This window comes from Salvia hispanica, chromosome 4 (genome assembly GCF_029641045.1).
Source record: "Salvia hispanica isolate PSC_SH4W2 chromosome 4, Shi_PSC_v1, whole genome shotgun sequence".
NCBI lineage: Eukaryota > Viridiplantae > Streptophyta > Magnoliopsida > Lamiales > Lamiaceae > Salvia > Salvia hispanica.
The window spans coordinates 22,701,175-22,723,655 of NC_142695.1; the positions used below are offsets into that span (position 1 = coordinate 22,701,175).

At 40.2% G+C, this 22,481-nt stretch overlaps 1 protein-coding gene across 1 annotated transcript; it reads right to left on the bottom strand.

Annotated features, from left to right (window-relative positions):
* Window positions 1–1,139: 1,139 nt before the first annotated feature.
* LOC148927493 (uncharacterized) lies at window positions 1,140–20,700 on the bottom strand. The gene is made up of 2 exons (XM_089056616.1): window positions 20,633–20,700; window positions 1,140–2,022 (listed from the first exon to the last, which is right to left on the bottom strand). Exons 1-2 carry the CDS (start codon window positions 20,698–20,700, stop codon window positions 1,140–1,142), a joined length of 951 nt encoding a protein of 316 aa, XP_088912742.1.
* Between the last annotated feature and the right edge of the window lie 1,781 nt (window positions 20,701–22,481).

Consider the following 22,481-nt stretch of genomic DNA (forward strand, 5'->3'; position numbering starts at 1 on the left):
ACAAAACATGACATATAACATATAATCTTCTCACACTTAGACTACACAGTAGGCTAAGTGTGAGTTAACATGCATAAGACGGACATAAAAACATAATACATGCGTCAGAGTAGCAAACCCTTTACTTCTCACACTTAGACTATTAGATAGACTAAGTGTTATGAATGGGGTTTGCACACATTACTACACATATAATTTTACCTAGACAACAAAAGTATAAAAAAAAAACTAAAAATTAAAAATTAAAAAGAAAACTAACTGGTCGGGAGGGGGGGGGGAGTTGATCAGACATTCCTCCTGCCCCTCCTTGGCGTAGGGGTCCGTGCAGGTGGTTCCTTGGGTTCCTCGTCAGTGGATTCCGGTTGGTTGTCTTCTGTCTCCTCTGGTTCATCACCTTCTTTTTCCTTGGGTTCAGTGGGTTCATCATTCTGGCCTCCATGGCCACTTGTTCCAGCTCCTGTGCTTTCCTTTCCTCTCGCTAATTCCTTAAGTACACTCTCCATCAGGATTGTCAGCCTTGCAATCTCTGCCCGTGATTGTCTGTTCTCCTCTGCTAGCTCGGTTACTGCCCTCTCCAGACTTTCATGCCTCAGCCTTTGTGCTTTTTCGTTTTTCCCAACTTGCCCCTCTTGGCCCTGTTGTGCTCTCCTACCAGGGGCTTCCCCCATCGGGTAGAATTGAGGGACTCCTTGTTGGTAGTATACAACGTTTGTGCGGACGAAAAAGGGGATATCGAACAGGCCATGAGAGTCGACCATGTACATCGGAGATAGGTCGTCTGCGTCTGTTGTGATGATGTTGTTGCGCACGAAGGCTCCTAGTATGTTGCAGAGGGACAAGTTCCTAGCTGGGTGGGTAGCTATCAGGTGGCATTGGTAGGCTGTCCAGAATCTCAAATGCAGTCTCCTTCCACGATTAGCGCACCACACCATGTACAATTCGGTCATAGAAGTTCTAGCGGCTGAATTACTCTGGCCCAGTAGGTTGTAGCCTAAGTAAAGTTGAACCAGTCGCAGCATGGGATTGTTGAAGTGGGTGGATCTGGATGTGGTCGGGGCGAATTGACCAGCAGCGGGGTGGGTTAGCTCCTCCCAGGTTTCTTGGGGTTCAAAGTCTACGTGCCTCCTTGGTACCCCCCTCTATCGGCTTCTCCATTCTGGTCCCGTAACATCCTCTAAGCTACACATCCCCAATCTCACAATCCACTCGATTAGACTCATGGACAGCTCTCCACCGAATATTCTGAAGGAAATTGACACCTCTTCTAGGTCTGTTGTGACTTGGAACCTAAACGTAGTGAAGAATTCATTGGCTAATCTTATTAATATCTCCGGGTCCCTATTCTCTAACAGCCACTCAAAACCCAATGCTTCCATACTGGCCAGGAAAGAATCACGCACAGATAACTCATCCAGAGAGGGTATGTGGAGTACCTTTCCGCATTTGACTTGCTTGCTGCTATCTTCCTTGTCGTCAAATGCATCTTGAAGCTTCTTGGTGTTATAGTGCTTCATGTCCTCCATAAGCTCATCAGTGAGCTCTACCCGCCACCGCCGGTACACAATCCTCTCTACCGGAGGGTGGACTAGTTCTTGGTGGTTGTCGGGGAGCTGCTGCTCATGGTCCTCCTCCCCTTCTAGAGAGATATCACTCTCTGACTCTGACTCCTCGCTGGAAGTGTAGTCACTGTCACTCAACTTCCTTCTCTCTTCTGTCTCTCTGATCACTATGCTGGTATTGGCTGTGCGCTGTTTCTTGACGACTTGCTTCTTCTTGACAGGGGCTTTCCCTTTTCTCTTCCTTTCCTGGATGTACTTTTCTTCATCTTCCTCTGCCTTTGCTTCTTCGTCGGCTGGTGTTGAAAGGTTCACCTGGGCAGTAGGCTCGGTCACCACGTGGGTACTAGTATCACTTCCTATCGCCTCCTCCTGACCTACTGACTCCGATGCGAGGTCCAGACCCTTAGCTACCCTGTCAGCCTCTTCCTTCTGGTCAGTCGGCGTTGATGAAACTGTCCTATCCCTGTTGCCATTTGGGTGTCCTTCTGGCTAGTTGTCGAGGGCTCCTCCCCAGGTTTTGTAGGAGTAGTCTTCTCCTCTTCACTAGAGACCTCCACTGTATCTACTACCGTGTTTGCTCCTGCCTTGTTGGACTTCCACTTTCCTAAGCATCTCTGTGACACTCTTTTGGGTTTCTGCCTTTCTGCCTTGGGGTCGTGCTTCAACACTAGCTTCCTCTTGACTGGCTTTGGTTTAGACACGATTGGGGCTTCCGTTTTTTGCTCCTCTGGTTGTATTTCGGTCTCTCATTGATACGCTCAAATTTTGCACTATTTTAAGACAATTATTTGGTCCGTTTTTGATGTCAAAGTCACTATACACGTCCATTATTTGCATATTTTTGTCTATTTTGGTATTTTGACGTGTTTTGTGAGAAATGTGCATAATTGAGCCGAAAAAGGGAGTCAAAACGCAAAGTCTGGAAATCTGGAGTCAGACGGCGACCGGCGACCGCCTCGGTTGTGTGCGGCGACCGCCGGCGCCCGGCGGGCAGATCAATGCAGCGGTCCGCCTCAAAAAAATGCGCTTGGAAGAGAAGTCTCGTCCGGCGACCGCCGAAAGTCGTGCGACGGTCCGCCGCCGAGGGAACAGACTCTCTGGACTCCAACGCGGCGACCGCCGGCCAAGGTGCGGCGGCCAGCCGGAGAAAGGCGGCGAATCCGAGAAGCCCTAGATTTGCGCCCAGATTTACTATATTTTGGAGATCTTTTCCTTCTACAACAAGGATTGGTTTTTCCTATAAATAAGACCTCAAGCATCATCAAATAGGGAGAACTTCTACTTGCAAAATACTTCATAGAGATAAAGACCTAGAGGAGTACTTCAATTGTGCAAGGAGTTGGAGAAGGATTTCAAGAACATCAAGAACAACAAGGATTCAACCTACGGGTTTTATTTGCTTTAGTTTTATGTTCAAATTGTCTTCCCTTCAATCTATGTTTTTAGCTTATTCAATTATGTGTAACTAAACTCATAGGATTCTAGGGATGTGTTAGTAACGACTTTGGTTATACAAATTCCTTTTTCTATGTTTTGTTTTTACTTTGTTTCTTCCCTAAGTATTCTTGATGCTGCATGATTGAGTGACACAATCTTGTATGATTTAATATAACTTGCTTCATAACTGTGACAGAGTTCTAGCGAGTTAGATTCACTTAGTAGACACTATAGTTAACTTCCCTTAAACCGGCACTGTTAATTGAGAGTGAGGACTTTTCAAGGGTCTTAGGCGCTTTTTGGAGTTACGTGTTAGGATTGACAACCCTAACTTTGTAATCAACGTTTGTATCGCATGAGCATAAGCTAGGTGACTCGTCCTTTCAAAGTAAAAACTGTGCTAGGGTATTGTAGTTGGAATTTTGTATAACCATAACTGTGAACACACATCCCTGGGATTCCCTTATCTCTATCGTCTTTCTCTTTGTTTTATTTGCTTTTAGTTGGTCTATGCTTTTTATTGTTTTTAGTTTTCCAAAAGTTTTCAAAACCTACTTGTTTTTTCAGATAGTAATTGAGTCTTAGTAGAGGATAGACACTTTGTGTTTGCCTTTCCCGTGTTCGATATCCGGTACTAACCTTTAGCTATACTATATATACTCTGTATACTTGCAGGTTTATTTAGTGCTAATAAAAAGTGCATCAAGTTTTTGGCTCCGTTGCCGGGGAAGACAATTCACTTTGGAGTGATATCTTCATACAGATAATTTTGCTACTTTGGATTTTAATTGCTTTCATTTTTTAATTTTAGTTTTTAATTCGTTTTTATTTTTGGTTCTTGCAGGTTTTGTATGCGAACGCGCTCTGGGAAGGACAGCCTAGAACCGCTCGATTTGGAACTTGAAGAACTCGTAGGAAAATAAGAAGTGAAAAAGGATCAGGAACAATGGGTGGCCGAACAAACATCGAGAAATTGCAGGAAATGGTAAAGCTACTGATGGATGAGAGAGATGCGGAAAGGGTAGCCCGAGAGGCTTTGGAGAAGAAGAATCAGGAAATACAACCCGTGATGAACATGTTCAATCATGAGAATATGATTACCTTTCCCGAAGGACCTCGTATTGACGCTAACAATTTCTAGTTACGCATGCCCCTTATTCAAAGGGTCGAGCAAACTCCTTTTGCAGGTAGGGCTACAGAGGATGCCAATTGCCATCTCTCCAAATTTGTGGAGATCTCAAACACACTCAAATTGAACGGTGTCGATGACGATGCCATAAGGGTAAGACTCTTCCCCTTTTCATTAACTGATTCTGCTAAAGAGTGGTTTGAATGTTTGCCCAGAGAAAAGGTCTCCACATGGAAGGATATTATAGCTGCCTTCCTCGACAAGTACTATCCGCTCGGCACAATTTTGAAGCTCAAAAGCGAGATCTTCCAGTTCATCCAAGGCCACGACGAGCCCCTCTACGAGGCGTTTGCTCGTTTCAAAGCCCTTCTCCGAAAGTGCCCTAACCATGGTTTCACCGTGGACCATCAGGTAGGAATTCTCTATAATGGGTTTAACGAGAAGATTTGTGCTATGCTTGATTCAGGTGCAAATGAAGGGTTCTTAAGGAAGTCAGGTGAGTATGCCATGGCGGTAATAGAGGAATTCGCCACCAACAGCAGGGGGTGGTCGAAAGAAAGGCATAGTCTAAAAAGGATAGCTGCAATTGAAGAAGCCGATGAAAGCTCTTTTGCGAAGGAATTGGCCGAGCTTCGAGTTAGGGTGGACCAAATGGATTCATCAAGGAAGGAGGACCCGATTCCACCGACCTCCATCATAGCGGTCTCTAAACCCGAAACTCCTGCCCCAATAGTGGAGGAAATCAACTACATGCAAGGAGGCGGTCCCAATAGAAATTACAACAATAATTATCGCCCTAACCAGGAGGGCGGTAATTTCAATAATTATAATGGAAACCGACCTCATCCTAATCTCTCTTATTCTAACAATAATTACTTGCAACCCCCCGCGGGATTTAATGTTAGCAAGGGAGGAGTAGTTGAAACAGCCAAGAAGGAGGAAAAGTATGACCAAGGGATCACAAGGATCTTGTAAGTAATCACGCAAGACACAGAGGTTAATGACACCAAGATCAGAGTGGTCAAAGCTAGAATAAACAACCTCGAGCAGGGAATGAAAACGATCTCAACTGCCATAGCCAACATCAACACTCAAATGGAGCAAATCCAAAAGAAGTTGGATGAGGACAGGGCAAAGGCAGCCGCACGAGTGGATGACATCAATAACAAGTGGGTGGAAAAGCAGAAAACTGGGGACTGCCCAGTCGCCGGCGGACTGCCGCAACCATTGCAGCGGGCCGCCGCTAAAGCATCGAATGGAGTCTGCCCAGCCGCCGGCGGACTGTCGCACACATCACGGCGGGCCGCAACAGACAAGGCAGATACACCCACTCAGCAAGGACTCGTGCGGCATAATGGGATTGTGCTACCTTTTCAACCAAAGAGGAAGTTTAAGCTCGAAGAGCAGTTCAAGCATTTTTTGAACATGTTTTGTAAAGTTCATACTAACATTCCTCTAGTTGAATCGTTGCAGGAAATACCTGTTGGGGCTACCGCAGCGGAAGACGCGGAAAAGAAACAGGTCCTTAGCGGATCTATTTAGGTGATTATGCATTCGATTCCAATTTCATGCAATAAACATAGATTTGTAGATATAACATCAAATAAACACATAATCATGCATATTTGATGTAGATTCGATTGTTACACCATAATCCGACATCGGATTGACGTTGCTAGCTGCACCACCTGGAGATCCTTGGTTTATCGACCATGTATCTTCCGTACTATTCCCTTGTCCTTGATCATCCATCCGTGTGGGCGGATCTTGAATAATCAATAATGGTCTTGAAGAGATCTAGGGAAAACCAATCACAAACTCGATATTGTCTTGATCTAATCCTATGAATTAGGATAGTACAAGAACAAAAACAAAACCCTAATTCTCCCACGTGCCAAGGCACGAAAACCGAGGCAAGGAGAGAGAGAGAGCCGGCGACGGCTACTAGGGTTTAGGGGAGGAGTGTTGTGTTGAATGGTGTGCTAGGGTTTTCCATACTCCTCACTATTTATAATAGACTTAATGGGCCAATAAGGGGATCCATGGAATGATTTAAGTGTTGGGCTCACCCATTAGATAAATTACTAATTAAATCAAATGACCCATGATTTAATATATTATCAATAGAATATTATTTTGTTCCACTAAAGAATAATATCGGACTCCCACTTAAATCACCAAATTACAAACAACTTGGGTCCATTTTATTTTATAATATTTCTCGCGTTTAAGATTATCTTGATCCGTCAATTTAATTCTTTTGTCTACTATGTGACTAGAATTAAATTAATTCTCCAAAGAGTTTTTCTAGTTTGAAACTTTATTTATTATTCGTGGAATAAATTCCAACTGCGCAGTTTTCTGAATAATAAATTCCTTTTTCAAACACCTCTTGGGGATCACCCCTTAGGGATTTAATCATACCACACTGGGCACGTGAATTCTATGAAATAATATTCCAATACCTTCATGTTATTCAATTACTACCACCCAAGATATCATGAACTTGAGTTACGTACAAACTCTCACATATTGATAAGTCAAAGTAGCGTTTGATTGAATGAACAATATTGATATTAATATCATAGACTAGAAAATACTAAACTTTCTGAAATATATTCTTTCAGTAGATAGCAATAAAGAATACATTTCGGATTAGATGATTTTAGTGTCACACCGGTGTTACTAATCTCTTCTTAGGTAAGAGAGGATTATCACAAACACCGCAATCGTACCAATAGGTAGCCAAAGCCTATCTAGGTTGTGAATACGTTTTTCTTCTTACTAGATCTGGCCAAGTCCCCTACTGGAAAACTCATGAGGAGATTCATCGAATTTCCCTACTTGACCTTCTTAGTAAAAAGCCTTGGACCTGTTTATTATATTTCAATACTAAACCATTATATTATATTATTTATTCTCATAAATAGGTAAACAAGTGGACGTGGCGTTTCTCGTATACATGCACAAGCTGACTGTACAAAGGCATGTACGCTCGAAGCATCTTTTAGTATACAAACCCCAACAATCTCCCACTTATACTCAAAGAATGCTTTCGAGTATACCTACCGCTTTATTGGCCTTGTGCTACACATTCACACACATTTTCTCCCACTTATACTCAAAGCAGGCTTTGGCCACTATGTACTCAAAACTATAATTCTTTAAAAGAATCTACCAACATAGTTTGCTAGAGTACATAAAACGAAAAGATACTTGTAATTTATAACTTTAATTCTTGCTAAGGAGCACGATTATTTGACCAAAATATTTCTAGGCCCTTTGATCCAGTGGAATAATTTTATGTGTCTTTCTCAAGTGCACTTATACATATTTCTCTATCAAAATCCATTATTTTAATCCTTTTGAATTTCTACTAATTAAAGTAGAATACCTATAGCAATATATAAAGTTTTAATCATGTCGAATATGATTCCCAAAACTTTAATTATATAATACCAACCTTACTTGGTATTATCCTTGCTATATAATTTGTGATGTAAATTTATGTATGACCATAATTACCTTATCACAATGACTAAATGGAAATTAGTCCTTATGACAAAATAAAACCGAATGATTGCATTCTTTGTTTTATAGTAATAAATTCCAAGAGTTCATTTATTTAACCATTTGTTGTGAATTTTAGAAATACTTCCTTTGGAAACCCAAAAGTAATTCTAATTTTTAATAGCTAACTTGGAAATATCTTTTAATATTATTAGAGTCTTAGAAAGTGTGCAATTCATCACTTCTTTCATTCTAGGGTGTGAATCCCTTTAACTCTATCAAACATTACCTTAATTCCATTTATGAATATTCTATGAGACAAAATTTAGCTCCCACTTGTAAAAGTAGAAAATTGTAAGTCTCAATATTCTTTAGGCTATTAAAATAAATTAAACAGTGCTTGGAGTTAAATTCATCCTGGTTTAATAAAACGAGCTATGAAGCTCTTATTAAACACTTAGAATTTAACCATTCATTAAGAAAAGCTCCCACTATTTTAATTATCACTTTCACAATAAAATAAATAAAACAATAACTAATCAAATAGTCAACTCTAGGCTTGGAACATTAAAATAAATTTAATGTGCACACTATATTTACTATACAAGAATTTCTAGTATTTATAATAAATACTTATCTTGTTTCTAGTTGAATTTATTTTACTTGTCTTGTAATCAATCATTGTGATTATATTTCTTACACCTTTATTTAAACAAACGCGATCATAAGATCATTTTTTTTGTATTGAATCCATGTCGAACATTAATGTTCTATTGACTCATCAAAAAAATAATGGTTCAAAAGACTTAAGGATTAAAGAAACTTAATAATCAATATTTCTAGAAGATAACTTCATAATAATTGAATCAACAATTTTAATCACAAGTAAACAATTTTGATATTAACCATGTTACATTTGATGTCACAAATAATTGGATGATCAAAACTTCATTTATCTAATAATGAAAGCATTATAAAATGAATTGATTATCCAAAAACATAATTGATAAACTAGGAATAAAATTCCATATCAATAATCCATATGATATCAAAACCAAACAATATCAAAAACTCTTAAAATTCAATAATGTAAACATAAAAGCAAAAATAAACTCTTCTGACTTGAACATGGTCATCTCAAAAATCCACCTCTTCTTTTCATCTTTGTTTGAGCAATCACAAGCTTGTTATAAAGCTCCAAAAACGAAAACTTTTTGTCGTTAAACAATATTTCATTTCTGACTTCATTAAAGCTATCTGGAAGCCCATCAAGGATCATTATCTGTTGGGTTTCTGGGTCAACTTTCCTCCCCGACAAGTGAAGTTTATTGAAGTAGCCAAGCATGAATAGGGCATATACCCCCACGTCTTGGCCCTCTTCAAATACATCATGCCTTAAATGCTTCACAGCGATACCAGCTCTTGCCTTAGAGGACTTTTCTTCAAACCACCTGGGCTTGTTGACCAACGGCCTTTTGGGTTTGTCAAACCTCTCAAGGGCATTGCCAACACTGGCTACGAAGCCCTTGAGATGACATTCCGCGGTATGTCACTGATCATGAAACTCCTTGTAGATGGTATGTGGGCGGACGATTCTTGCTGAGAATCAATCTCAAGTCATTGATCAAACGATCAACATCAAGTTTACTTTTCCATTCCTTAAACAATTTAGAGTCACGCTTCCTCGAACTAAGTATGGCATAGTAAATATCCCAAGTATCAATCATCTTTCGTTCAAGCTGAGAACAAATACCAATAATATAAACATGTAAAATTTCAAGGAATTGCAAATAACCACAAAACAATTCATCAATTTTACATCCACAAAAATCAAGTACAAACGTTCTTCTACTAGGAAGCCGTGTCTTATTTATGCAAGAAATTTATTATTTTTACTGGCCACAATGTCAACAGATAGTCTAGAGACCATAAGAATGGCATGGCTGACTAACACTGCTAAAGCGTATAACCATAAAATTAAGCACTAAGGATTCTTTACTTGTACGTGAACTCCTCTAAAGAAAGGTCGAACCGGACAAGCACCTCCTCCTATAGCTCCCTCTAAGCATTATTAAAATACAATCCTTATAATTTCGCAGCAATATTGCTCCGGTAAAGACTAGTCGCGATATTACTGAAAAACTAATTTTACGATTTTAATAACCTTTATCTAGAGAAGTCCAAACTTACGAACTAGTAACGTTCCTCCCGTAAAGACAGGCCGATCACTACTTCGCACTAAGACCAATTTTATGGAGGCCATATACAAACGTGTTGTAATTATCGCTTCATATTTTCTTGTTGGTGGTTTTAATAGTTTAATTATCACTTAAGCAGATAAGTATCCACATTCAAAGAATAATTAAACATGTACTAGCTATGCATGCAAGGCAATAAGTACATAGGCGATGCATGAGTTAAACTAGATTTTAACAAATAAAATCATAACTCAAAATAAATATCCATCTTTCATCAATAAAACATGTAAACACATTTACAAAAAGTTCATATAAACATAATGACAAAACTTGATCATTTAATTAAGCATCTAAAATAAATAGATATAATTAAAATTCTATCTTCACATAAACAAGATTATCTAGACATTAAGTCCAATCTTAAACAATCATACATTATTAGTTAAAATAACGTATCTTGATTATTAGAATTACCTTTTAATACTATTAGGATTTTCTTAGATAGAATTAATCCATCCTTATCCTAAAATTAATGGCTAGGTGTATATCATAAAAGATTAGCAAAGTCTCAATTTAAATGCACACTTAGATGCATTTATCCAATCAAGACTATATCCATTTAAACACACCAATTAAATTCGAGAATTAAAATTCTCATAGCTTTCACAAAATCACATGATAAGAATCTTATTACATCTTTATTATGATGCTTTCTAGATGAAATAAAATTCACCTTCATCAATATTAAAGACAAAATTCAATTTAAATAAATAATTAAGGATTTAATAGCAAAATTAATGCTCTATGAATTTCTCACATCTTTAAAACAATTCGATGTTATCTAGATGAAACAAAATCATCTTCATCAAAATTAAAGATACAATTCAAATTTCAAACTAGGAATTGAATTCCAATTAAAATCCAATTAATCATTTAAGACTTTAATAATTTAGGATTTTAGTAGCATGTTAATGCCAAATGAATTTATCACTTCTTTAATTAAACTGACGTTATCTAGATGAAATAAAATTCACCTACATCATATTAAAGACAAAATTCGAACTAGGAATTGAATTCCAATTATAATCTATCCAATTATTAAACATGTAATTTTCAAAATTTTAAAGGTTTAAAACAATTGAAAAATTCACGTCTTTTCCTTAGGTATATTTCTAGGAAATAATTCCTTAACACACCAAATAAAATATAGACAATTTTCAATTAAACCTTAAAATAAAACATGAAAGCATATAGCGAGAATATTCTTTAAAATTCCATCTAATTATGGAAAAGCCAAAATTAGTTCAAACAAATATTGAATTTCCTTATGCTAATTATCCTGATATTATCTAGATGGATATAATCCACCAAAATCAACTAATTAACAAATTAAATCAATTATTTGACTAATTATTCAATTGGCAATATTTAAAGAAAGCAATTATTCATTTTAAATTAGAATCTTGATTTAATTGCAAAATCATTCTAATTCCCACAAGATATTTAATTATTCTAGGTTTAGGATTTTAAACCACAATTATAAATTACTTGTGTGTTAAGAAACGAAACTAAAACGAAAAGCGAGACGACGAGACGATGCAACCCAAAACCCTAATTAGGGTTTGGGCCGCCACGGGCCTCGCAGCAGCCGCTGCTGCCACGCCCGACCTCCGCCGCCTCCCGTGACCGCCGCCGCTGCTCCCACTGCAGCGGCGCTGCCTCTGCCGCTCCCACTGAAGCAGCCGCCGCCCGCTGACTGCCGCCGTCTCTGCTGCTCCGTTGCCTAGAACACCGCGGCTGCTGCCCTAACCGAAGTCAGGGCTGCCGTTCGCTGCTGCCACGACCGGAGTTGCTGCTGTCGGCCTTTTGCTCGCTGCCATGGCTGCCCGGAAAGCAAACTGCCGCTGTCCGAAGACCACGGCTGCTGCCCGGTGAAGGCGACGACGTCCCCAGCCACTCCGATCAGCCGTGACTGCCCGGAGACGACGTCTCTGCTGCTGACTTCCTGAAGACGTCGCTGCCATGGCTGGATCAACAAGGATCCATGGCTGTGGCCTTCGTCGGCGCCGCTGCTGTCTCCTTTTCCGATCAGCCAAAGCCGCCGCTGCCTCTTCTCACCGGATCTGGATCTCGGATCCCCGATGAAGGCAGCCCGGTACTTGAACACATCTAGGGTTTAAACCATTGCGTTCATATATTCGTTTTCGATTTGATTAACTTGATTTATCATTTCTTAGTTTGTAACAATCTTTTTATGTTCAACCAAATATGCACATTTAAACATCAAGCTTTTTAGCAATTTAAATGATTCTAGCATATTAAGAACATAAAACTATAGATCTATGAATACTTGCTTAGATCTAGAATATTCTTGTGAAAAACTCGAATAAAATTCAAGATTCATAATATTCTTTCATCGATCCAAGTATTCAATCATGGACCACTTTATTTCTTGATTCAAAAACATATTCACTTAAACACATACATATATGTAATCAAACATATAATCTAGTATATATTACTTAGAATATATAGATCTAATGATGTTCATCATAGATCTCGAATATTTTTGTGAAAAACTTGAATAAAATTCAAGATTCATAATATTCTTTCATCGATCTAGAACATCATATCATAGATCCGAAAAGAAAATCAAGAAAAACATAGATCCAACACATATTATAAACATATAACATGTATTGCATTATTTTCGAAAATCCCAAGTTTTTACACTACAAATTTCGAAAAATTCAATTAGTCAAATACATAATCAGAGCCTAAAAATTGGCTCTGATACCAATTGTTGGGGCTACCGCAGCGGAAGACACGAAAAACAAACAGGTCCTTAACGGATCTATTTAGGTGATTATGCATTCGATTCCAATTTCATTCAATAAACATAGATCTATAGATATAACATCAAATAAACACATAATCATGCATATTTGATGTAGATTCGATTGTTACCTCATAATCCGACATCGGATTGACGTTGCTAGCTGCACCACCCGGAAATCCTTGGTTTATCGACCATGTATCTTCCGTACTATTCCCTTGTCCTTGATCATCCATCCGTGTGGGCGGATCTTAAATAATCAATAATGGTTTTGAAGAGATCTAGGGAAAACCAATCACAAACTCGATATTGTCTTGATCTAATCCTATGAATTAAGATAGAACAAGAACAAAAATAAAACCCTAATTCTCCCACGTGCCAAGGCATGAAAACCGAGGCAAGGAGAGAGAGAGAGAGAGCCGGCGACGGCTACTGGAGTTTAGGGGAGGAGTGTTGTGTTGAATGGTGTGCTAGGGTTTTCCATACTCCTCACTATTTATAATAGACTTAATGGGCCAATAAGGGGATCCATGGAATGATTTAAGTGTTGGGCTCACCCATTAGATAAATTACTAATTAAATCAAATGACCATGATTTAATATATTATCAATGAAATATTATTTTGTTCCACTAAAGAATAATATTGCACTCCCACTTAAATCACCAAATTACAAACAACTTGGGTCCATTTTATTTTATAATATTTCCCGCGTTTAAGATTATCTTGATCCGTCAATTTAATTCTTTTGTCTGCTATGTGACTAGAATTAAATTATTCGTGGTGTAAATTCCAACTGCGCAGTTTTCTGAATAATAAATTCCTTTTTGCAAACACCTCTTGGGGATCACCCCTTAGGGATTTAATCATACCACACTGGGCACGCGAATTCTATGAAATAATATTCCAATACCTTCATGTTATTCAATTACTACCACCCAAGATATCATGAACTTGAGTTACGTACAAACTCTCACATATTGATAAGTCAAAGTGGCGTTTGATTGAATAAACAATATTGATAAGTCATAGACTAGAAAATACTAAACTTTCTGAAATATATTCTTTCAGTAGATAGCAATAAAGAATACATTTCGGATTAGATCCTTTCAGTGCTTTACCACACCGGTGTTACTAATCTCTTCTTAGGTAAGAGAGGATTATCACAAACACCGCAATCGTACCAATAGGTAGCTAAAGACTATCTAGGTTGTGAATACGTCTTTCTTTTTACTAGATCTGGCCAAGTCCCCTACTGGAAAACTCATGAGGAGATTCATCGAATTTCCCTATTTGACCTTCTTAGTAAAAACCCTTAGAGTTGTTTATTATATTTCAATAATAACCATTATATTATATTATTTATTCTCATAAATAGGTAAACAAGTGGACGTGGAGTTTCTCGTATACATGCACAAGCTGACTGTACAAAGGCATGTACGCTTGAAGCATCTTTTAGTATACAAACCCCAACAATACCTAAATATGCGAAGCTACTAAGAGAGGCAGTGATGAGGAAGAGAAAGCCGAAAAAAGCCGACCTTAAGCTATCACATCATTGCAGCGAAATCATTCAAAAGGAGAAGGTAGTGAAACAGAGAGATCCGGGTCAATTCATTATCCGATGCCGGATTGGAGAGGGAAAGGTTGACAAGGCCCTATGCGATTTAGGATCTTCCATCAATCTCATGCCACTGAAGTACTACGAAAAGCTCAACATTGGGCCACTCAAAACTTCAGACATAACACTCAGGTTGGCCGATAACTCGTCCATAAAAACTGTTGGTATGATTGAGGATGTCCTAGTGAAAATCGATGATTTCATTTTTCTCGCAGATTTTATTATGCTTGACATGAAAGTAGACAAGAACATCCCTCTAATCTTATGGAGAGATTTTCTTGCTACTTGCAAAGATTTGATTGATGTAGGTCGTGGCAAGATCACAATTAGCGATAACCATAGCCAATCCACCTATAAGATCGAAAGCGAGATGCTCAAGTTTGAGGAAGCAAAGCGGGCAAAGATGGAACAGGAGTGTAGGGCAGTCATGGTTACGGATTTGACCAACCCCAAGACCACTTTGAAGCAGAGGAGCATACTACCTCCACCATCTACGTTGTAAAAGAGGTAAGACGTTCTCCCAAAAAGGGCGATACTAATCCCTCTACCTCTACTCCGCAGAAAAAGAAGCAAAAAAGGAAGAAAGCATCCAAGGAGGACCCCGAGATATGTTATCAAAACCAATAAGGGGAAATACAAGTGGTGGAAGATGCTAGGGACCAAGTTGCTCCCTATGCCTATTTTCAACACTCGGGTCGCTGATCCGCACAATTAGTGGGCCACTTCAAGTCGAGCTAACGACTAAAAACAAAAGCGCTTGTTGGGAGGCAATCCAATTTTTTGTTGATTTAGTTATTTTCTTTATTTTTGTTTTTTTTGTTTTTTCTTAAAAAAAAAAAAATTTAACGCGTGGCGGTCGCCGCACTTAATACGGCGGTCGCCACACGTGTTTTCACATGTGCAGGATAGGTCGGGCTTAGGGCAGGCTTAGGGCGGGCCAGATGAACCGCTGAATGGGCCGCGGCGGCCCGCCACCAATCGCGGTTTTAAACGCCCGTGCGGCGAATGTCAGTTTAAAAGGTATGTTTTCCATTATTTTTCCCGTTCCTTCTCAAATTCTTTCCTTGCACACAACCCCTATCTTTATAAATCACCAATTTCACACACCCACACCATCATTCTCTCAATTCTCTTCAAAGTTTAGAGTTCTTCCTCTCCAATTCTCAATCAACACAAGGTATGAATCTTAACTCAATTCTGAGCATTGTTCTACTTCTTTCATGGATTTAGGCGTATGTTGGAAGAATTGTTCGGTGGAAACTCTTATTTTATGATGGGGGATGATTGTGTATGCTTATTTATGGATTTCCATGGTGATATTGTGTTTTGGTGATAGTTTTGAAGCTTTGTGAATAGTGATTCCTTCATGTTTGTACTTGTTCCTATGTTGCAATCATATTCATAGCATTGTGAGGCTTTTATTATTTCCATAAATTGCAATACTTGAGTAGTCATAGAGATTGTTGATATATATTGACTTATTGTTGATACGTCTCTGCATGGGGGATGAATTCACGTTGGGGGATGGATTTGTGTTTCCTAGTTTGGATGTTTATGTTCTATATGTTTCCACGCTACCATCTAGGAAGTCTTGTACACCTAAGCTTGCACTTACATGTCTTACATGTTGATCCGTTGGTATTGATTATAAGAGTGCAAGTTTGGGGGAATCTTTGATTTTCCCATGATTGGTATGCTTTCTAATTGTTGTATTTCTCGTTTGTAGGAATATGAGATCAAAGGGAAAGCCTGAGAACGCGAAGAACTACGACGTTAGCCTTGCTTCGGACGAGCAAAAGGCTATGTGGAAGAAGTTGTCGGCGCGAGAGACGGCACCTTCGCGGTACCCCCACGATTTCCCTCTTCAAACTTTGGGGATCGCGGAGGACTTTTGGGCATTATGTGATGTAGGTGACGGGAACGGCCTCCGGTACATGTTTGAGAGGAACTATACTCTCGAGTTACTAAGCTCATTGAAGGTCACAAAGGACCGTCGGCAAAACATCCCGCTTAGCATCAATTTTCGCCTAGGCAACCGATGACACTCGCTCACCATGGAGGAGCTTTGCGGAATCTTCCATTGCTTCGACCCCGATCCCGAGACCGATAATGATAACGACTTTGATGAGGTTTGGGGTGCGATGATGAATGAGCACGAACACGCCGCGGGCTACGCCAAGTCCTCTTCAATTCGCAACCCGGTTTTGCGATATCTCCACCGAGCTATGACCCAACTTATGTTTGCTAGGGTCGATGGGGGAAGTGTCTCCCAAACAGAGTTGAATGTGATTTGGTGCCTCCTCAACAAGAAGAGATTCGATTATGGAACCCTTTTTACTATCTACGTGGATCGGATCACGAAGAAGGATGGCGGCGTTATATGTTGTAGTGGTTTGATCACGGCAATCGCCGAACATTTGGAGGTTTCTTTCGTCGGTTTGACGGAAGATGGCGGTGAGTGCTTCATCACTTATGAGGTGCTATTTTCAGTGGGGCTCTTGAAGACCGACTATTGGGGGCAAGGATTTTTCCTACAAGTGGCGGGGGATCACTTCCCCGTTCCCATCCCGCAGTTGACTAAGGTCGACGTTTGGGCGAACCAAGTTAATTGGAAGCTCAACACCCCGGCGCACCGAAGAGCCATTGAGGCTAACCCCATCAATGGGGAGTTTAGGAAGAGAAATATACCGGGTCGAATCCCTATCTTTGAGGCCGATGATGACTCCGCCTTCGATGCTATTGATCACTACACAGAAGAAGGGGAGCACTCGCACGCCCAAGAGAGTCAAGTGCCGCCGCCACCGCCGCCCCAACGCCGCCAAGAAGAAGAAGAAGAGGAGGAAGAAGTAGAGGGACATTGCTGCCAGACTAGAGCAAACGTCGCCGCGGAAGGCCGAACCCCGATGAGGAGTTTCAAGCAAACACCTCCGCCCAACTAGGAGATATCTACTCCTACATGCAAAACGTGTCCAACACTTGGGACACCCGATGGGCGGAGCAACCGCCAAGGATGGACGGCTCAAGGCAATTGGCGCACGGCGGAACAACAATTTTGGGAGCAACAAAGGCTTGAAGACGTGCATCGCCGTCGTGAGATTGAAGAGCTCCACCGGATGGCTACCGAGGCTCGACAAGAGCGCCAAACAATGAGTGGCGACATCGCCTATCTTATTGGTGCATTCGACGACCTCAACGTCCGTTTCCCTCCTCCTCCTCAAGATTGAAGAAGTCAAGCTCAATGACTTTAAATGAGAATTTGTACCATGTTTTTGGATGTTTTTAAGACAATCTATTTCCTTGTTTTTTGAAAATTTTTGCTTTAATGTTAGGTATTTTTGGTTTTAGTTTAATTTTTGTGCGCTGAAAATTTTTCGCAGATTCTGACCACTTCGTGGCGACCACCGCATGTGCAGCGGTCCGCCACCTGCTCGCTGGTACATTCGGTTGTTGCGCGGTGACCGCCGGACATGCTGCGGTGGGCCGCCGCCTGGGCGTAATTTCCAGCGTGATTTTTTTCGAAGTTTCTCAACTTTCGCCTGGTCAAGCCTCGACGCGAGAATTTTCAGGGTACGTTTTTTTTCAGTAGTTCACTCACGTCCCTACCGACTCTACAAAATTATTTTACACTTTGTTGTAAATAAGTTTGCGGGGATGAAGTGGTGGACCGTGACTTTAGGATTTTAAGTTTTTGCTTTTGTTTTTTTTTTCAAAACCCCATAGGAGAATTTTGTTTTCTAAAAGTGTTTCTTGAATCCATGTCGTGAACTTAACATGAAGAACTTAGAAACACGCATGCTTAGGGACACACTTTAGATCGAGTTACCGATGATATTACATTCCATCTATGTTTAAGTGTGGCTTAACGTTTTGATTTGATGGTTTGGTGAAAAGGTGCATAATTAGTGAATTGTTTGTTCGCCTTGATTCATGCTTATACCTTGTGAGGATTTGAGCCTATTACTTTATTCTTGTGTGATTTATCTGCATGCATGTATCTGTTTCTAGAACTTGCTCCTGGTCTTGCCTAAATTTACATAGTGTTTAAGTTGATTTAGGAGGATGATTGACCATCTTTTCTTAGCCTACTTTTGTCCAAAATTTTGACCTTCTCGAATTTTCAAAATTTTCCCTTTGGAGCCAAGTTTGAGCCTTTAAGCCTTTTCATTGGAAGCCAAAATAATGGGGACAATTCCTTGAGTTAGTTAGTTTTTGCTATCTTATTTTGTAAAGGAATTGGAGAGATAAGGAGGAAAGTGTAAAAGTAGTATGCTTAATGTAAAGAAAGTACAAGTTGTGAAATTAAGAAAAAATTCCAAATATGTGCTTAATCTTAGAAAAGATGTGTATGAAAAAAAAGAAAAAAAAAAAAAAGAAAAAAGTGTGAAAGGTTGTGAAAGGAAAAAGAAAATCAAAGGATTGGAAAGTGAGTTGAAGGAGAAAATTAAATAAAGTATTAAAAGTGTCTTGGGTTTAGAAAAGTGGAGTTATCTTTACTCTACTTGGGATATTTTTATTTTTAGTCACTTTTTAGCCAAATATTCCTCACCTACCAAAGAGCCTACATTACAACCAAAGATAAAGACTTTTCGGACTTTTGAAGCTTAATCACATTTAGTAGAGGAGGGAGTAGACTTTGAGCAAGCCTATGGTAAACTTTGCATGATGCATGATTTGAGTGCTTATATACACATTACCTTTATACACTTTGAGAGTGAGAGAACACTTCCCATCTTTGGAAGTTTGCCACATGTGAGGGCCTGAATTCAAGGTGATCCACAAGTTAGTAATGAAAGTGCACTAATAATACATGATTTTGAGGTAATTATGACATCTAATCCTTGTGCATTCCGTGCGTCTATTTTGTGTCTTTATTGTTTTGTTCGAGGACAAACAAAAATGTAAGTTTGGGGGAGTTGATACGCTCGGATTTTGCACTGTTTTAAGACCATTATTTGGTCCGTTTTTGATGTCAAAGTCACTCTACACGTCCATTATTTGCATATTTTGTCTATTTTGGTATTTTTACGTGTTTTGTGAGAAATGTGCATAATTGAGCCGAAAAAGGGAGCCAAAACGTAAAGTCTGGAAATCTGGAGTCAGACGGCGACCGGTGATCGCCGCGATTGTGTGCGGCGAGCGCCGGCGCCCGGCGGGCAGATCAATGCAGCGGTCCGCCTCAGAAAAATGCACTTGGAAGAGAAGTCTCGTCCGGCGACCGCCGGAAGTCGTGCGGCGGTCCGCCGCCGAGGGAACAGACTCTCTGGACTCCAACGCGGCGACCGCCGGCCAAGGTGCAGCGGCCAGCCGGGGAAAGGCGGCGAATCCGAGAAGCCCTAGATTTGAGCCCAAATTTACCATATTTTGGAGATATTTTCCTTCTACAACAAGGATTGGTTTTTTCTATAAATAAGACCTCAAGCTTCATCAAATAGGGAGAACTTCTACTTGCAAAATACTTCATAGAGATAAAGACCTAGAGGAGTACTTCAATTGTGCAAGGAGTTGGAGAAGGATTTCAAGAACATCAAGAACAACAAAGATTCAACCTACGGGTTTTATTTGCTTTAGTTTTATGTTCAAATTGTCTTCCCTTCAATCTATGTTTTTAGCTTATTCAATTATGTGTAACTAAACTCATAGGATTATAGGGATGTGTTAGTATCGACTTTGGTTATACAAATTCCTTTTTCTATTTAATATCCGTTTTGTGTTTACTTTATTTCTTCCCTAAGTATTCTTGATGCTGCATGATTGAGTGACACAATCTTGTATGATTTAATATAACTTGCTTCATAACCGTGACAGAGTTCTAGCGAGTTAGATTCACTTAGTAGACACTACAGTTAGCTTCCCTTAAACCGACACTGTTAATTGAGAGTGAGGACTTTTCAAGGGTCTTAGGCGCTTTTTGGAGTTACGTGTTAGGATTGACAACCCTAACTTTGTAATCAACGTTTGTATCGTATGAGCATAAGCTAGGTGACTCGTCCTTTCAAAGTAAAAACTGTGCTAGGGTATTGTAGTTGGAATTTTGTATAACCATAACTGTGAACACACATCCCTGGGATTCCCTTATTTCTATTGTCTTTCTCTTTCTTTTATTTGCTTTTAGTTGGTCTATGCTTTTTATTGTTTTTAGTTTTCCAAAAGTTTTCAAAACCTACTTGTTTTTCCAGAGAGTAATTGAGTCTTAGTAGAGGATAGACACTTTGTGTTTGCCTTCCCTGTGTTCGATATCCGGTACTAACCTTTAGCTATACTATATATACTCTGTATACTTGCAGGTTTATTTAGTGCTAATAAAAAGTGCATCACTACTTTTGTTTCCTTCGTTTCCACTGACTGGTATGTCTCTGGTTCCTGCCTCTCCTCTTCAGTTTGTTTCGCTTCTTCGGTTTGTCCTTCTCTCATTTCCTACACTAGCTGGTGGACTACCCCCTCTGACTCATCTACTCCCATGGCTATTTCACCTTCTCCTATTGCTTGGGATGTGAGGTCCAGTACCTCAGCCACCCCTTCAGGGTTTACCACTATCCTATCTCCCCCGCCTAAAACCGACTGGAATTCATCATCAGTCAATAACCCTTGCCTCTTGGCCATTTCGTTCAGATCTATCTCCCTTCTCTCTGCTTCTTCGGTTCTCGGTTCAGTAGTCGTTGTCTCCTCTGTTCTATCCTTCTCGCCTTCGCTTACCTTCCCTTCGCTCTCCCTTTCCTCTGTTTCCCCCCAGTTGGGATCTTGATAGGCGGAAAGTGGGCTGACGTCGAGTGGCTCTGTTTGTTGGTGTTCGGGAGAAGGGTTAAAGGGTGCTGACGGTGCAGTTGTTGTTGGAGATGTCTTTTCGGATGTGGGATTTGAGGTATCTGGGGTGGTGATGGGTGGGTTCATGGTGGTAGCAGTTGGAGTAGGGTTCGGTATCACCGGCATTCCTCCGGCCAGGCTAAATCCGGCCAGGGTCGCTGTCCAATCTTTGTTCGGGTCTTGCTGCCGTAGATACACCGCCAATGCGTCAAAATGAACCATCGCCGGAATTTGTGGCGTCGGCGTTGGCTGCGATCGTTGTGGACTCAGTGGCCGCGTTTCCGCTGTCACTCGGACTTCTTGGGGGTTGTCGCCGGTGGTAGATGTTGGGTTGCTGGTTGCTTTTTTCTTTGCCATGGTTTGTATCGGTGGCTGTTCTCTGTTTCCGGTAGTGGTTCACGGTGGTTTTCGGAGTGGGGATGGTGGTTTTCGAAGTGGGGTGGTGGTTGCTTTGGGTGAGAGAATGCAGGTAAGGGTTTGTAAAGTGAAGGGGAATAGACGGTGGGGTATTTTATAGTAGGGTGGGCAGTTGAGGGTTTTGACCGGTTGCAGACGGTTACCAGGTCGCGACGCTTCGGGTGGGAGGCGGTTGGGCGTTCTTGCAGCTTATTGGATGTCCCCTGTCACGTCTCTGCTCCACGTGCCCTCCCAGTCATTGCACTCGCCTGCAAAGCTGCACCACGCACCAAAATTCAAATTTCACTATGTATCTCCCTCTCAATTAGCTAAGAATAGAAATAAAGCAATAAAAGGACTCTTAAATACTCCTTCTGTACCATTAGAAATGAAACGTTTTCCTTTTTGGGTTGTCCCATTAAAAATGAAACGTTTCTTAAAATAGAAATAACTTTATCTCTACTTTTCCCTCTCTCTTACTTTACTCTCTCTTCTTTAACTCACAAAACAACACTACATAAAATCATGTGCCGAAAAGTAAATGTTTCATATTTATTGGGACGGAGGGAGTATAATTCAGAGTTTCACCCAAGTGGTATCCTCGTGGTCAGTACGGACTCCAAATTAATATATAAGATCCAAAAATCTTTTTGGTATTTTTGATATTTTCCTACTTAACTTAAGTTAAATTACTATATATTCATAATATTTACATCATCATTAAGGGTATTTGAAATTCTACCTGGTCAATAAGCAAAAATTATATAATGTTGGCCAGGTGGAACTCCAAACCCCTTTTCTACTGGCCATTAGACGCTATTAAAGTATAGTGGAATTTCTTCCACCACACACATCTCTTCATTTTGCCTATATATTTTCAACCTATGCCCATTTACGACAAAAGGTTCAGAGTTAGGGATACTCCCTGAAATCTCAACCGCTCCATTAGCACGTAGTGCAGTGATAATGTAAGGTCCTGCCTAAGATGGACCTTG

Excerpts from the sequence above, each read along its gene's own strand:
- LOC148927493 (XM_089056616.1), bottom strand. The coding sequence starts at position 20,700 with ATGAGAGAAGGACAAACCGAAGAAGCGAAACAAACTGAAGAGGAGAGG. Across the intron at positions 2,023-20,632 it reads CAGGAACCAGAGACATACCA|GGATAGGACAGTTTCATCAA; the intron begins GTCAGTGGAAAC and ends AAATGGCAACAG.